Source organism: Arachis hypogaea, chromosome 15, assembly GCF_003086295.3.
Source record: "Arachis hypogaea cultivar Tifrunner chromosome 15, arahy.Tifrunner.gnm2.J5K5, whole genome shotgun sequence".
NCBI lineage: Eukaryota > Viridiplantae > Streptophyta > Magnoliopsida > Fabales > Fabaceae > Arachis > Arachis hypogaea.
The window spans coordinates 103188763-103205949 of NC_092050.1; the positions used below are offsets into that span (position 1 = coordinate 103188763).

At 36.8% G+C, this 17187-nt stretch overlaps 1 protein-coding gene and 1 non-coding gene across 2 annotated transcripts; one reads left to right on the forward strand and one right to left on the reverse strand.

The window, feature by feature from the left end:
* The first annotated feature begins 286 nt into the window (after positions 1 to 286).
* LOC112752282 (small nucleolar RNA R71) lies at positions 287 to 393 on the forward strand. Its single transcript, XR_003176727.1, has one exon. It is a non-coding gene; the product is annotated as a small nucleolar RNA R71 (small nucleolar RNA).
* A 15524-nt stretch (positions 394 to 15917) lies between these two features.
* LOC112748656 (pentatricopeptide repeat-containing protein At3g26782, mitochondrial-like) lies at positions 15918 to 16460 on the reverse strand. The gene has a single exon (XM_025796892.1). The coding sequence runs from the start codon at positions 16458 to 16460 to the stop codon at positions 15918 to 15920; it is 543 nt and encodes a 180-aa protein (XP_025652677.1).
* Between the last annotated feature and the right edge of the window lie 727 nt (positions 16461 to 17187).

The window sequence follows — 17187 nt, forward strand, 5'->3', positions numbered from 1 at the left end:
ACTCTGAGAGATCATATTGACTTGCTGAGTCAATATTTTGTTCTGAGCCAATATGGCGTTCAGAGTATCAACTTCAAGAACTCCCTTCTTCATAGGCGTCCCATTATTCACAGGATTCCTTTCAGAAGTGTACATGAACTGGTTATTTGCAACCATGTCAATGAGTTCTTGAGCTTCTGCAGGCATTTTCTTTAGGTGAATGGATCCACCTGCAGAAGTATCCAATGACATCTTTGATAACTCAGATAAACCATCATAGAATATATCCAGGATGGTCCATTCTGAAAGCATGTCAGAAGGACACTTTTTGGTCAGTCCTTTGTATCTCTCCCAAGCTTCATAGAGGGATTCACCTTCTTTCTGTCTGAAGGTCTGAACGTCCACTCTAATCTTACTAAGCTTTTGAGGAGGAAAGAACTTGGCTAAGAAAGCCTTGACCAGCTTATCCCATGAGTTCAGGCTATCCTTAGGTTGAAAATCTAACCATAGTCTAGCTCTGTCTCTTATAGCAAAAGGGAAAAGCATGAGCCTGTAGACTTCAGGATCTACTCCATTAGTCTTAACAGTATCACATATCTGCAAGAATTCAGTTAAAAACTGAAAAGGATCTTCAGATGGAAGTCCATGAAACTTGCAGTTCTGCTGCATCAGAGAAACTAATTGAGGTTTCAGCTCAAAGTTGTTTGCTCCAATGGCAGGAATGGAGATGCTTCTTCCATGTAAATTGGAATTAGGTGCAGTAAAGTCACCAAGCATCTTCCTTACATTATTATTATTTTCGGCTGCCATATCCTCTTCCTGTTCGAAAATTTCTGAAAGGTTATCTCTGGATTGTTGTAATTTAGCTTCTCTTAATTTTTTTCTTCAGAGTCCTTTTAGGTTCTGGATCTGCTTCAACAAGAATATTCTTGTCCTTGCTCCTGCTCATATGACAAAGAAGAGGGCACAGAAGAAAAAATAATAATAATAATAATAATAATATGGATCCTTTATACCACAGTATTGGGATCCCTTTGTGAGTGGAAGAAAAGAGGAAAAGAAAATCTGAACTCAGAGAGAGAGGGGGTTCGGATTTTTGGTGAGTTGAAGGAAAGATGTTAGTATATCAATAAACAAATAGAAGAAGATGAGAGGGGGAAGTGAATTTTCGAAAATAATTTTTGAAAAAGAGTTAGTGATTTTTGAGAATAGTTTTTGAAAAAGGTTAGTAAATTTTTTTTCGAAAATTAAAATAAAAAAATTAGAATAATTAGTTAATTAAAAAGAAATTTTGAAAAAGAGGGAAGATATTTTCGAAAATTGGAGAGAGAGAGAGTTAGTTAGGTAGTTTTGAAAAAGTTAAGAAACAAACAAAAAGTTAGTTAGTTAGTTGAAACAAATTTTGAAAATCAATTTTGAAAAGATAAGAAGTTAGGAAGTTAGAGAAGATATTTTGAAATCAAATTTTTGAAAAAGATAAGAAGATATTTTTGAAATTAGTTTTGAAAAAGATTTGATTTTTAAAATCTCAATTAATGACTTGATTCATAAGAAATCACAAGATATGATTCTAGAACTTAAAGTTTGAATCTTTCTTAACAAGCAAGTAACAAACTTCAAATTTTTGAATCAAAACATTAATTGATTGTGTTATTTTCGAAAATTTGATATAAAAATAAGAAAAAGATTTTTGAAAAATATTTTTGGAATTTTCGAAAATAACTAAGAATTTTGAAAAAGATTTGATTTTTGAAAAAGATTTTGAAAAAGATAAGATTTTCAAATTGAAAATTTGATTTGACTCATAAGAAACAATTTGATTTTAAAAATTTTTGAAAAAGTCAATCAAATTTTCGAATTTGATGAGAGAAAAAGGGAAAGATTTTTTTTTTTGATTTTTTTTTATGATGCAAGAGAGAAACAAGAAAAATGATGCAATGCATGGCAATTTTAGATCAAAACTATGAATGTGTGCGAGAATGCTATGAATGGCAAGATGAACACCAAGAACACCGTGAATATCATGATGAACATCAAGAACATATTTTTGAAAAATTTTATATGCAGCGAAAACATGCAAGACACCAAACTTAGAAATCTTTCATGTTTAGACTCTAATAAATAAAAAATGTACATGTAAAACAAGAAAAGACACAAAACAAGGAAAACATCAAGATCAAACAAGAAGACTGACAAAGAACAACTTGAAGATCATGAAGAACACTATGAATGCATGAAATTTTCAAAAAATGCAAGATGCACATGCAATTGACACCAAACTTATAACATGACACATGACTCAAACAAGAAACACAAAAATATTTTTGATTTTTATGATTTTCTAAATTTTTTTTTTGTATTTTTATTTTTAATTTTTTTTCGAAAATTATTTTGAAAAATAAAAATAAGGATTCCAAAATTTTTAATATGAATTCCAGGAATCTTGCCATGTTAGTCTTAAAGCTCCAATCAAAGGGTTAGGCATGGCTTAATAGCCAGCCAAGCTTTAATAAAAATATGAGTGTAATTCAGACATGACAAGCCTAACATGCTCTATCCAAAAGAATTAGACATGGCTTTACAGCCAGCCATGCTTCACATGCTTCATGAAACACTAGAATTCATTCTTAAAAATTCTGAAGAAAAATATATTTTTGAAAACAATTTTTTTTTCGAAAACAGATGAGAAAATTTTTGAAAAATTTTTTGAAAAATTTTTGAAAACAAAACAAAAGAAAATTACCTAATCTGAGCAACAAGATGAACCGTCAGTTGTCTATACTCGAACAATCCCCGGCAACGGCGCCAAAAACTTGGTACGCGGAATCGTGATTACACTTTAATCATGTAAAATTCATTCTCTTTCTTTCCCTGAAAATGGCGCCAAAAACATGATGCCAAGACCATGGTTCACAACTCCGTATAACTAACCAGCAAGTGCACTGGGTCGTCCAAGTAATACCTTACGTGAGTAAGGGTCGAATCCCACGGAGATTGTTGGTATGAAGCAAGCTATGGTCACCTTGCAAATCTCAGTTAGGCAGATATAAATTGATAATGGTGTTTTCGAATAATAATTAATAGAATAGGGATAGAAATACTTATGTAAACCATTGGTGAGAGTTTCAGATAAGCGAATAGAGATGCTTTCGTTCCTCTGAACCTCTGCTTTCCTGCTATCTTCATCCAATCAGTCTTACTCCTTTCCATGGCTGGCTTTATGCAAGGGCATCACCGTTGTCAGTGGCTAAATCCCCTCCTCTCAGTGAAAAATATGCTCACATGCTCTGTCACAGCACGGCTAATCATCTGTCGGTTCTCGATCATGCTGGAATAGGATTCACCCTCCTTTTGCGTCTGTCACTAACGCCCAGCACTCGCGAGTTTGAAGCTTGTCACAGTCATTCAATCATTGAATCCTACTCGGAATACCACAGACAAGGTTTAGACTTTCCGGATTCTCTTGAATGCCGCCATCATTCTAGCTTACGCCACGAAGATTCTGATTAAGAGATCTAAGAGATACTCATTCAGTCGAAGGTAGAACGGAAGTGGTTGTCAGGCACGCGTTCATGGGGAATGATGATGATTGTCACGTTCATCACATTCAGGTTGGAGTGCAAATGAATATCTTAGAAGCGAAAAAAGATGAATTGAATAGAAAACAGTAGTACTTTGCATTAATCTTTGAGGAACAGCAGAGCTCCACACCTTAATCTATGGAGTGTAGAAACTCTACTGTTAAAAATACATAAGTGAAAGGTCCAGGCATGGCCGAGATGGCCAGCCCCTCTGATCTAAGAACCAGGCGTCCCAAGATGGTCAAAAAGACATCTAATACAATAGTGAAAGGTCCTATTTATAATAAACTAGCTACTAGGGTTTACAGAAGTAAGTAATTGATGCATAAATCCGCTTCCGGGGCCCACTTGGTGTGTTCTTGGGCTGAGCTTAAGTGTTGCACGTGTAGAGGTCCTTCTTGGAGTTGAACGCCAGCTTTTGTGCCAGTTTGGGCGTTCAACTCTGGTTTTGGCTCCTTTTCTGGCGCTGGACGCCAGATTTGGGCAGAGAGCTGGCGTTAAACGCCAGTTTACATCGTCTATTCTTGGCCAAAGTATGGACTATTATATATTGCTGGAAAGCCCTGGATGTCGACTTTCCAACGCAATTGGAAGCGCACCATTTCGAGTTTTGTAACTCCAGAAAATCCACTTTGAGTGCAGGGAGGTCAGAATCCAACAGCATCAGTAGTCCTTCTTCAACCTCTGAATCTAATTTCTGCTCAAGTCCCTCAATTTCAGCCAGAAAATACCTGAAATCACAGAAAAACACACAAACTCATAGTAAAGTCCAAAAATGTGAATTTAACATAAAATCTATTAAAAACATCCCTAAAAGTAACTAGATTATACTAAAAACATACTAAAAATAATGCCAAAAAGCATATAAATTATCCGCTCATCACGGATCCCGGAAGGTTCTTACTACCCTGTACCATAGGCACCATGACCTTTGAGAAGGCTCTGTGTGACTTGAGGTCAGGTATAAACCTTATCCCACTCTCTGTAATGGAGAAACTAAGGATCTTTAAGGTACAAGCTGCAAGAATCTCATTAGAGATAGCAAACAAATCAAAGAAATAGGCTTATGGACTTGTAGAGGATGTCTTAGTGAAGGTTGAAGGCCTTTACATCCCTGCTGACTTCATAATCCTAAACACTGGGAAGGATGGGGACGAATCCATTATCCTTGGAAGACCCTTCCTAGCCACAGCAAGGGCTGTGATTGATGTGGACAGAGGAGAGTTAGTCCTTCAATTGAATGAGGACTACCATGGAGAGGGAGCATGAAAAGCTTCTCTCAATACAGAGTCAAACAGAGCCCCCACACTCAACTTCTATGTTTGGTGTTGGGAGGCCACCATTAAGCTCTGAGTCTCTATGAAGCTCTCTAAGAGCTCACTGTCAAGCTATTGACATTAAAGAAGCGCTTATTGGGAGGCAACCCAATCTTATTTAATTATATTTATTTTTATAGACACTTGTTTTCCATTGTTCATGTTATGTTTTCTTTAGGTAGATGATCATATGGAGTCACAAAAATAACTGCAGAATTAAAGCGGAATTAAAAACAGCATCAAAAATAGCACACCTTAAAGGACAAGCTTACTGGCATTTAAACGCCAGTAAGGATAGCAAAATGGGCGTTTAACGCCCAGTCTGGCAGCATTCTGGGCGTTAAACGCCAGAATTGGCAGACAGACTGGCGTTTAATGCCAGAAAAGGGTGTCTGGCTGTCTGGCTGGCGTTAAACGCCAGAATTGGCAGACAGACTGGCGTTTAACGCCAGAAAAGGGTGTCTGGTTGGCGTTAAACGCTAGAAAAGGGCATCAGCCTGGCGTTTAACGCCAGAAAAGGTATCAAAGATGGCGTTAAATGCCAGAAATGGCACACAGAGAGCGTTTAAACGCCAGAAAGGTGTAGGGACCAGAATTCCTTGACACCTCAGGATCTGTAGACCCCACAGGATCCCCACCTACCCCATCTCTCTTTCTCTCTTCTTCACACCTCTCCATAACACTCTTCCCTAAATACCCTTGACCAATCCCATCAATACCTATTCCCCAAACACCATTCACCTATCAAATCCTACCCTCTTCCCCACAATCTCTTCACCACTCACATCCATCCACTACTCCCCAAAAACCCATCATAAAACCTCACCTACCTCACCATTCAAATTCAAAACATTTCCCTCCCAAACCCAACCCCTTCATACACGACTTCCCTCTCTCTCTTACCCTATAAATACCCCTCCTTACCACATTCAATTTCACACATCATAAACACTCCTACCCCCCTTAGCCAAATCCAAAACACCCCTATATCTCCTCTATTTCTTCTTCTTCTCCTCCTTTCTTTCTTCTTTTGCTCGAGGACAAGCAAACCTTTTAAGTTTGGTGTGAAAAAAGCTCTGCTTTTATTTTTTCATAACCATTAATGGCACCTAAGGCCGGGGAAACCTCTAGAAAGAGGAAAGGGAAGGCAATTGCTTCCACCTCCGAGTCATGGGAGATGGAGAGATTCATCTCAAAAGTCCATCAAGACCACTTCTATGAAGTTGTGGCAAAGAAAAAAGTGATCTCCGAGGTCCCCTTCATGCTCAAAAAGAGTGAATATCTGGAGATCCGATGTGAGGTTCGAAGAAGAGGTTGGAAATCTCTCACCAACCCCATCCAACAAATCAGAATCTTAATGGTTCAAGAGTTCTATGCTAATACATGGATCACTAAGAACCATGATCAAAGTGTAAACCCGAACCCAAAGAATTGGCTCACTATGGTTTGGGGGGAATACTTGGATTTCAGTCCGAAAACTGTAAGGTTGGCATTCAACTTGCCAATAATGAGAGAAGATCCTCATCCTTTCACTAGAAGAGACAACTTTGATCAAAGGTTGGACCAAGTCCTCATGGACATCTGTGTGAAAAGAGTACAATGGAAGAGAGACTCCAAAGGCAAGCCAGTTCAACTAAGAAGGCTTGACCTCAAGCCCGTGGCTAGAGGATGGTTAGAGTTCATCCAACGCTCTATCATTCCTACTAGCAACCAATCCGTAGTAACTATGGATCGTGCTATCATGATCCATAGTATCATGATTGGAGAGGAAGTAGAAGTTCATGAGATCATATCTCTAGAACTATACAAGGTGGCTGACAAGCCCTCCACTTTGGCAAGGTTAGCCTTCCCTCATCTCATCTGTCACCTATGCAATTCAGCCGGAATTGTCATAGAGGAAGACATCCTCATTGAAGAGGACAAGCCCATCACTAAAAAGAGGATGGAGCAAACAAGAGAGCCCACTCATGGACCTCAACAAGAGCATGAGGAAATCCCTCATCAAGAAATCCCTGAGATGCCTCAAGGGATGCATTTCCCTCCACACAACTATTGGGGGCAACTCAACACCTCTTTAGGGAAATTGAGTTCTAACATGGAACAACTAAGAGTGGAGCACCAAGAGCACTCCATCATCCTCCATGAAATCAGAGAGGACCAAAAGGCCATGAGAGAGGAGCAACAAAGGCAAGGAAGAGACATAGAGGAGCTCAAGCACTCCATAGGATCTTGAAGAGGAAGAACTAGCCGCTGTCACTAAGGTGGACCCGTTCTTTAATTTCTTTGTTCTTATTTTCCCGTTTTTCGTTTTTGTGCTTTATGTTTTGTCTATGTTTGTGTCTTTATTACATGATCATTAGTGTTTATTGTCTATGTCTTAAAGCTATGAATGTTCCATGAATCTTTCACCTTTCTTAAATAAAAACATGTTTTCTGAAAAAGAAGAAGTACATGAATTTTGAATTCTATCTTAAAAATAGTTTAATTATTTTTATGTGGTTGCAATACTTTTTGTTTTCTGAATGAATGCTTGAACAGTGCATATTTTTGATAGTGAAGTTTATGAATGTTAAAATTGTTGGCTCTTGAAATAATAATGAAAAGAAAGAGAAATGTTATTGATAATCTGAAAAATCATAAAATTGATTCTTAAAGCAAGAAAAAGCAGTGAACAACACAAAGCTTGCGAAAAAAATGGCGAAAAATAAAGAAAAAGAAAGAAAAAGAAAAAGCAAGCAGAAAAAGCCAATAACCCTTTAAACCAAAAGGCAAGGGTAAAATGGATCCAAGGCTTTGAGCATTAATGGATAGGAGGGCCCAAAGGAATAAAATCCTGGCCTAAGCGGCTAAATCAAGCTGTCCCTAACCATGTGCTTGTGGCGTGAAGGTGTCAAGTGAAAAGCTTGAGACTGAGCGGTTAAAGTCGTGGTCCAAAGCAAAAAAAAAGAGTGTGCTTAAGAACTCTGGGCACCTCTAACTGGGGGTTCTAGCAAAGCTGAGTCAAAATCTGAAAAGGTTCACCCAGTTATGTGTTTGTCGTATTTATGTATCCGGTGGTAATACTGGAAAACAAAATGCTTAGGGTCACGGCCAAGACTCATAAAGTAGCTGTGTTCAAGAATCAACATACTGAACTAGGAGAATCAATAACACTATCTGAATTCTGAGTTCCTATGGATGCCAATCATTCTGAACTTCAAAGGATAAAATGAGATGCCAAAACTGTTCAGAAGCAAAAAGCTACTAGTCCTGCTCATCTAATTGAAACTAATCTTCACTGATATTTTTGAAATTTATTGTATTTTCTCTTCTTTTTATCCTATTTTGTTTTTATTTGCTTGGGGACAAGCAACAATTTAAGTTTGGTGTTGTGATGAGCAGATAATTTATATCCTTTTTGGCATTGTTTTTACATAGTTTTTAGTATGTTTTAGTTACTTTTTATTATATTTTTATTAGTTTTTATGCAAAAATCACATTTCTGGACTTTACTATGAGTTTGTGTGTTTTTCTGTGATTTCAGGTATTTTCTGGCTGAAATTGAGGGACCTGAGCAAAAATCTGATTCAGAGGCTGAGAAAGGACTGCAGATATTGTTAGATTCTGACCCTCCTGCACTCGAAGTGGATTTTCTAGAGCTACAGAAGCCCAATTTATGCGCTCTCAATTGCGTTGGAAAGTAGACATCTTGGGCCTTCCAGAAATATATAATAATCCATACTTTGCCTGAGATTTGATGGCTCAAACTGACGTAAAACACAAGCCATAGACCCTTTTCTGGCGTAAAACGCCAGAACTGGCACCAAAACTGGAGTTAAATGCCCAAATTGGCATCCATGCTGGTGTTTAACTTTAGAAATGGCCTATGCACGTGTAAAGCTTAATGCTCAGCCCAAGCACACACCAAGTGGGCCCCAAAAGTAGATTTATGCACTATCTGCATTTAGTTACTCATTTTCTGTAATCCCTAGTAACTAGTTTAGTATAAATAGCACTTTTTACCATTGTATTCATATCTTTTGATCATCTTTGGAATTGGAGGCTGGCCTCACGGCCATGTCTAGACCTTTTTCTCTTATGTATTTTCTACGGTGGAGTTTCTACACCTCATAGATCAAGGTGCGGAGCTCTGCTGTTCTTCATGAATTAATGCAAATACTATTGTTTCTCTTTCAATTCACGCTTACTTCTTCTCCAAGATATACTCTCGTACTTAATTCAGTTAAGTCAGAATGAAGGGGTGACCCGTGACAATCACCCACTATCTTCGTTACTCGCTTAGCCAAGATCCGTGTGCTTGATAACCACAAGCGGTCTACATGATGTTCAACATAGTCATTGGACTACAGCTGGAGTATATTCTCTTGGGTCTCTAATCCACGGACCGGGTCCGTGAGATTAGAACCTTCGTGGTATAGGCTAGAACCAATTGGCAGCATTTCTGAGATCCGAAAAGTCTAAACCTTGTCTGTGGTATTCCGAGTAGGATCTGGGAAGGGATGACTGTGACGAGCTTCAAACTCACAAATGTTGGGCGCAGTGACAGTGTGCAAAAGGATAGAGAGATCCTATTCCGATGCTAGTGAGAACCGACAGATGATTAGCCGTGCGGTAGCTGTACCTGGTATTTTTCATCCGAGACGAGAAATCCGACAGTTGATTAGCCATGCAGAAACCGTACCTGGTATTTTTCATCCGAGAGGATCATACAGCTTGCCATGGAAGGAAGCACACATGATTAGAAGAAGACAATAGGAAAGCAGAGGTTCAGAAGCAACAAAGCATCTCCAAACTCTTATCTGAAATTCCCACCAATGAATTACATAAGTATCTTTATTTTATTTTATGTTTTATTTATCTTTTAATTATCAAAACCTCATAACCATTTGAATCCGCCTGACTAAGATTTACAAGATGACCATAGCTTGCTTCAAGCCGACAATCTCCGTGGGATCGACCCTTACTCACGTAAGGTATTACTTGGACGACCCAATGCACTTGCTGGAGTTGTATTGGAGTTGTGAAAAGTGTGATCACAATTCCGTGCACCAACTATCATATCTATATATATTTCATTCTTTTGCATCTATCTTCTGTACCTTGTGCATTAGCTTCGTGTGAACGTTTCGCGCTTTTGAAATTCTGTTTTGAGCTTACTCCTTCATCAGGCTTCTAGATTATATTATTTCCTTCTATATATAAATATGTATAAGCCTTAGGATTGTTGTAACCTCTGATTAACCTTTGCCTTATGGCTAGAGGTAAGGCTTAGGGTAATTAGGGTATTACAAGTAGCGGTTTATGAATTGGGAGCAAGCAACGTAAACCGCTAGAGGCAGTAGCAGTTTACATGAAGGGAGCGTCTATATAATCCGTGGCTTGCAATCGTGGATTTCATTTGTGCTTTTGTGGGGTTGCCTAGAGAGAGAAAACTTGTAGAGAGAAGGAGGAGCACTTGGAGGAGGGTTTTAGAAATTTTTCGACCGCTGACTTGAGGCAGAGAGCATAGCAGACGAATAGAGCTTGTACCGGCTGAACGGTGTTGCCCACGTTGCCGGTGCCATTGCCGACGAGGTTAGCTTTATGTTATTTATCTCAGAATTAACATCTGTTAGATAGGTTATGGAATGTAGGATGTAGATGCTAGAATAGATTAATGTTATGAAAATCGGTCATCTGGCCATGAAATTTAGTTTAGTTAGTGGGTAGGTTATGAAATTTTATATTTTATTATTATACGAAGGATTGAATTTAAATTTTAAATGTAGGGTGTAGATGCTAGAATAGATTAATGTTTCAAAAACCAGACTGGACCGGCCGGTTCAACTGAAAACCGGTCATCTGGCCATGAAATTTAGTTTAGTTAGTGGGTAGGTTATGAAATTTTATATTTTATTTTTATATGAATGATTGAATTTAAATTTTTAAATATTTCTATTATACTTTTACTAATTTTAATTTATATTTAACAAAATCGGTTCGACTACGGTTCAACCACGGTTGGACCATTGAATTATTGAAACAGTAATTTTAAAAGATTTATATTATACTTTTAATAATTTTATTTTATATTATATTATACTTTTAATAATATTTTAATTAATTAATTGTTTAGTTGTGTTGTTGTGTGGCAATATTTATTTATTTATTCGGTCGAATAAGTTAAGATTTTTCCGTGTTGCATGTAAATTTGAATAACGTTGTGGATGTCTTTCGTGCATGGTGCAGACAAGTAGGTGTATCTACAGTGTGAGGCGACAACAAAATATGCCAATGCATGACAGAATCATACCTTATTTAGAGAGGGATGGTTTGTACCACTTGGCCAGGCTAAACAATCGTTGGTTCTGGTTGGATGAGCATATGGTTAGTGCGTTCATTGAGAGGTGGCGTCCCAAGACTCATACTTTCTATATGCCTTTTGGAGAGTGCACAGTGACACTACAAGATGTGGCGTTTCAGCTTGGGTTGCCTATTGATGGGAGGGCTGTCAGTGGTTGCCTTGCAGAGTTTGAAAATTTCATGGAGGGTGGCCGACCAGCCTGGGAGCGGTTTCAGGATTTATTCGGTGAGCTGCCTCCACCGAATAAGGTCAAGCAGATGACCGTCCAACACGATCTGGTCCAACCTCATAGTCAAAATTGGGGACACCAACAGGCACAACAGCAGTACCAATCGCAACACATGGAGGATCCTGGATCGGAGCGGAAAGTGCTACCGCTGGCATTGATGTTGAGGCACCACCCATCATCGTCGACTGGGGATTTGGCACAGATGCCCTAGAGCTGTCGACGCCATCCTCCAACTTCGCAAACAACTCCGGTATTCTGACCTCCGGAAAACTCCGCCGACGGTGAAACAAGACCTACAAGTCTTCATCGGACCCTATGACAAACGTCTCATACTTCACCCCAGCAGCCACAATGGCAATGGGAATCTTGTAGAACAATTTCTTAATCCACTTGGTCCCGCACACACCAAACTTTTGTAATATGCTCTATTTTATTTCTGCCAACGTACTTGACAACCGAATAAAAACACTAAGGGGTTCCCTATCTGTGAAATTAACCCCGTGCCTTTTGCTTTTTTTTATTTTTATTTTCCCAGAACAATGCACCAAAGCAACAAAACACTCCTCCCCATCCATTTGTGAGATATGAGACTCTTCTCAACTCAATAATGCATTGAAGGGGTATTTATAGGCAACTAGCCTCGACGTCCCCTCCAAGTAAACCACTACTGCCTCTAGCGGTTTACGTTGCTTGCTTCCAATGCATAAACCGCTACTGCCTGTAGCGGTTTATAGTCAAACGCTGCTGCACAGAAACCGCTACTGCCTATAGCGGTTTCTGTTGAAATACCCTTGCTTGTAAACCGCGGCTGCCAGTAGTGGTTTACATTATACCCTAATCCGTTGCTGGCAGTAGCGGTTTCTATAGATTCGTCAAAAAAATGCAATTGCGTCTGGGTTCCTGAAAATGTGTAATCAGAAAAATATGAGGGCCATTTTATTTATTTGAGAAAATTGTTATAGTATTTTTTAGATAAATCGTAACGATATTTTGATATTTTATTAGTATTAAAGTATAAGTTAATTTTTTTAATTATTTTTATTGTCTTATTTTAATTATATCAAGTATTTAAAATAATTTTTATTTTAATAAATAATAATATATACCATATCTAAATTATTTCAAAAATATATATTAAGAATAAGATTAGACAAGCTGACACGTAATGGTATTTAGATGTGATCAAGTGTGTTCGGTAAAAAATTTTTTATTTTTTATTAAGACAATTTGAATACAGTATACATACATATCAAACGAATATCAGTAAATATTGTGTCTAAAATGTATCCATCACATGAACACAACAATTTAACAAAATGTATGTACTTCATAACTAGAAACTAATGCCAGCCTCTCAAGTCGTACACTAGTTTGGAATTTATTATATTATTGATGGGTTCTTGGTTTAAATTAATAAGAACGTACAAAAATGATGCTCAAGTGATATAATGGTTTAAGAACTCTTCTATTATTGATGGATTCTTGATTTAAAAATAGCTGGAAACTCACGTGCATACAATTAGATATGTCTTTATTTAAATTTGATAATTAATTCTTAGATGATTAGATATGTTTCATTAAACTATCATTTAATAATTTTTAATTATTAATTTCATATAAAAGCATCGACACGTAAGCTGTCACCTTTAAAAAAATAAAGAATGTATTAAGTAAATGGCAATGTCTCAAATAACACATTAGTTTCAGAAGTTTTATACAATTGAAAGATTCCGATTAAAATCAATAAGATATACCAAAATGGCAAAATGAGGTATTCTAAAATACCTCTTTTTTTCTTCTTTAAACCTCTTTATGAAAAAAGTGGTCTTATTAATTGAACTACAATCTTGCCCTTTTTTTTTTTTTTTTTTCATGACCTTGGCCACTTATAATACCTTTTTAATCAAAACGAAAAAGAAAAAACATCCTAAAAATAAATAATTATTATTCCTTTCGAATGAAAAATCCACTTTTATTAGCCATGTTGAGTATGAATAGATAATAAAATAAAATCTCACTAAAATATGAAATTAATGATAAAATTGTACATTAAATATAAATTAAGTAAAATTTTCAATTTAGTGAATTAACTTCAGTTTTGAAGAACCAATTTGAAATAGTTGAATGGTTTGCTCACTCATTTACTTAAGTAAGTGTTAAGAGTTTGAATCTCATTTTGTACGGACAACAATCCATGACAAACCCTTACATAAAACTCTAATCTATAATAAATTTATTTTTGACCTACCAACCGAATAATACTATAAGAAACCAAAATAAAAACTCTATTTTAAAACCATTAAATAATATAAAATCTCCGAATATAACCTCTAACAAGAGTTCAAACAAATAAAAAATTAATAATTTAGAATTATAAGTAGAAAGTCAAACTATAAATCCAATATTGCAAACATCTTGGTATATGTAAATATACTAATGCTAATATATGCTCCATAATCTAAATACAACCCACCATAATAACCTTTACAAATAGGTATGAATCACAAAGTGAATTAAAATAATTTGGTGATTGTATCAAAAGTTGTAGCTCAAATTATTAAAATAGCACCCAAAAATTTATATTCCTGATACTAAAAAATACAAATTATTAATAAATGTGCGGTAAGATTATAGTTTTCACTTTTCAATAAATGCGTAGACAATTCTCATAAGCCAAAGACTCCGAACAAATGTCATCATCCTCCCAATGTTGAGTTATTCAAATTTTCCGCTAAGAATCATCACTATAAGAAAAAGTGTATTTTTCGACGCTAAAAATCGACGGCTATCTCTTCTGTCGATATTATTAAAAAAAATAATTAAAAATAAAATATTAAAATCGATAGCAAAGTCGTCGATTTTTTTGGTAATCCTTTAACCATCTTCTCATTATCGACACATTGTCGACGAGCTGTGGGTGAAAAATACTTTTATTTTAAAATCGACGAACCTAGCGTCTATTTTATTATTTAAAATATCGACACATTTTGTCGTCGATAAATTTAAACGGTCTTAATCACTTTTTAAAATTAAATAGATGGCACAGATTTAATGTATAAAATCGACGGCCAAGACGTCATTTTTTTTTTCAAATTAAAATCGACGGATATGCTGTCGATTTTTATCAATAAAATAAATTTCCCCCACTCACTCCCCGCGTTTCCTTCATTTCCCCAAATTCACCATTTCAATTTTCACTAACCCTTATTTTCCCCAACTCACTCCTCGCATACTTCAACATTCCTTCTCCATCGCCGCCGTGCCACCATCGCATCAGGATGATCTCTCCCTCCTCCTTCGCCTCTCCTCCGATGATCTCCACAAAGAATCAGGTTTTCCTTCTCTCTCTCTCTCTCTCTATCAATTTCAAATCTTAAATTCACTTCAACTTTTTCTCTGTCTCGCATTTTGGAATTTGTAAACAGAGGAGCTTCGGACATTGATTCCTAAAGGCTTTGAAGTAATTGGAGCGCTTGCTTACGGAACCGGTGCCGACGCTCAAGCGGCAGTTCATGCTTCTCGCAGAATGAGGAAGCTTCTATACGGTGAAGAGCAAGGGGATAATCGACCGGTGATCGGAACAGTTGCCGCCGGTTCTGGCGAGCTGAAATTTTTCGTGTCGGAGAGTGGAAAATCGAATAGCCTCGAAGAGGTTGATTCAGTTGTTGAAGAAGAACATTCGGAGAAATGTATGGGAGAATGGTTGCTTGATTCGTTGTGAGCTTCCGATCAAGTTGCCAGTATATTATCTTCTCAAGAATACGAGTGGTTAGTTTTTTCAATTTTTTGTTTCTTCTAATCTCTAAGTGTTCGTTTGGATTGGTGTTAATTTTGCTTTGCATGTTCTGTTGGGGTTGTATTTTGAAATTAACTTCAATCAATTCATTGTTTTTGCATTGCCATGTTATGAAGCAATCTAGGGATTGGAAATTGGGGTTTGTGAGCTAGTAGCGTTAATTGATAATACTTTGATGATGGAAGTTATAGAGCACAGGACTTATGAGATGCTATCACATGGGAGACAGAAATGAAGTAAGGTATGTTCTGTAATCTGGCATGGATATATAGGATATTTCTTTTAACATTTACCTGTCTCTTTTAGAAAATACTATCACAAGGCTATTTTGTCTGCTGTTGTTAAGTTTCATAGAAGAATTTACATATTCTATTTTGTCTGCTGTTGTTAAGTTTCATAGAAGAATTTACATATTCTATCTCCAGACGTTTTTTGTTTATCGTTATGATCTTATCATGCATCTCTGTTATGTGAAATATTTTGCTCTCTGCAGTTGAAGTTAGGAGATCCTTCAAAATCCGAAGCTGAATTCCAGGACCTATGCTAATCAAACCATAAGCCATTGCAAGTTTTTCACTGTGATAATTTACTGCACTCTCTTTTTCCTCCATATCTATGTTCTTCAGAACAACAGATACATTTGGAGTGTATCCAGCATGTTCTAGCTTTTCTCTCATCCAGCAATCATTTCATAAATCTTTGGTGTTTTTGGGTGTTCTCTATCTCCCGTTACAAATTCATGAATCGTTCCATGCACTTCAATGGAGCTGAAACCTGGTTCTTTATGAATCCCTGCATCCTTCATAGCTCTTCTTATATCAGCAACATTTTTCCATCTGTTTGATGCAGCATAGATGTTTGACATTAGGAGATTGTATCCACATTTTTCGGATTCTAATGATAGAAACTGTTTTGCAGCCCATTCAGCAAGGTTCACATTTTTGTGAACTTTGCAAGTAGCAAGAAAAGATCCCCATATGGTCGAGTTTGGCCTCATAGGCATGTCCTTAATTAGTTCTTGAGCTTCTTTGAGTGATCCTGCTCGACCGAGAAGGTCTACCATACAGCCATAGTGTTCAATCTTTGGGACCAAACTGAATTCATTAACCATTCTGCAAAACAGCCTCTTTCCTTCTTGAACCAATCCGGCATGGCTACAAGCATGAAGAACTGCAATGAATGTTATGTCATTAGAGATAACTCCTAGTGCTTCCATTTCAGCAAAGAACTAGTACTAGAAGTAGCAATATTATAATTGTGCATGCCACCTATATCTTTTTTCCTTATTATTAGCTTCATAAACATTAATTAAGATAAACTCACCGGATATATTAGCCAAGGTAACACACTTCAAAACCTTCGTTGATTGATCCTTTACTCTTATATCTTAGTTCTTATTATAATAATTAACACCATATATATATATATATATATATATATATATATATATATATATATATATATATTGTAAACTGTTTAGGATGAAGCACAGGTGCAGGTATGGGAAGGGTACACAGATTGGAGGAACAGACCTGCCATAAGAGGAGTTCATGGTGGAATGCTTGCAGCTTCCTTCATTTTAGGTTGGTTACTTTTGCTGGCGTCATAATATATATCAAATGCAAGCAATCTTGTTATGTACGTGTCCAAGTTCATGCACTTTTTGCCATCCAGCTCTGCCAACATTATCACAAACTTCATTTGTATATGCTTATGTTCTTAAATTATCAGACAAAGAACGTGAAGCAAAGCTCCATGTTGAAGCCGAGGCAAGCTGCATGGCTGTTTCACCACTCTGGTCTTGATGCTTCTGCATTGCTTTTCGCTGATGATGTTACCTTTTGACTTTTATCTTTTGAACAAGAAAATAAACATGCATTGACAGACTACTTTCACTATAAGTGAAGCAGAATATGACAAGTAGAAATTGTAGTTTTGCAAAA

Excerpts from the sequence above, each read along its gene's own strand:
- LOC112748656 (XM_025796892.1), bottom strand. The coding sequence starts at position 16,460 with ATGGAAGCACTAGGAGTTATCTCTAATGACATAACATTCATTGCAGTT.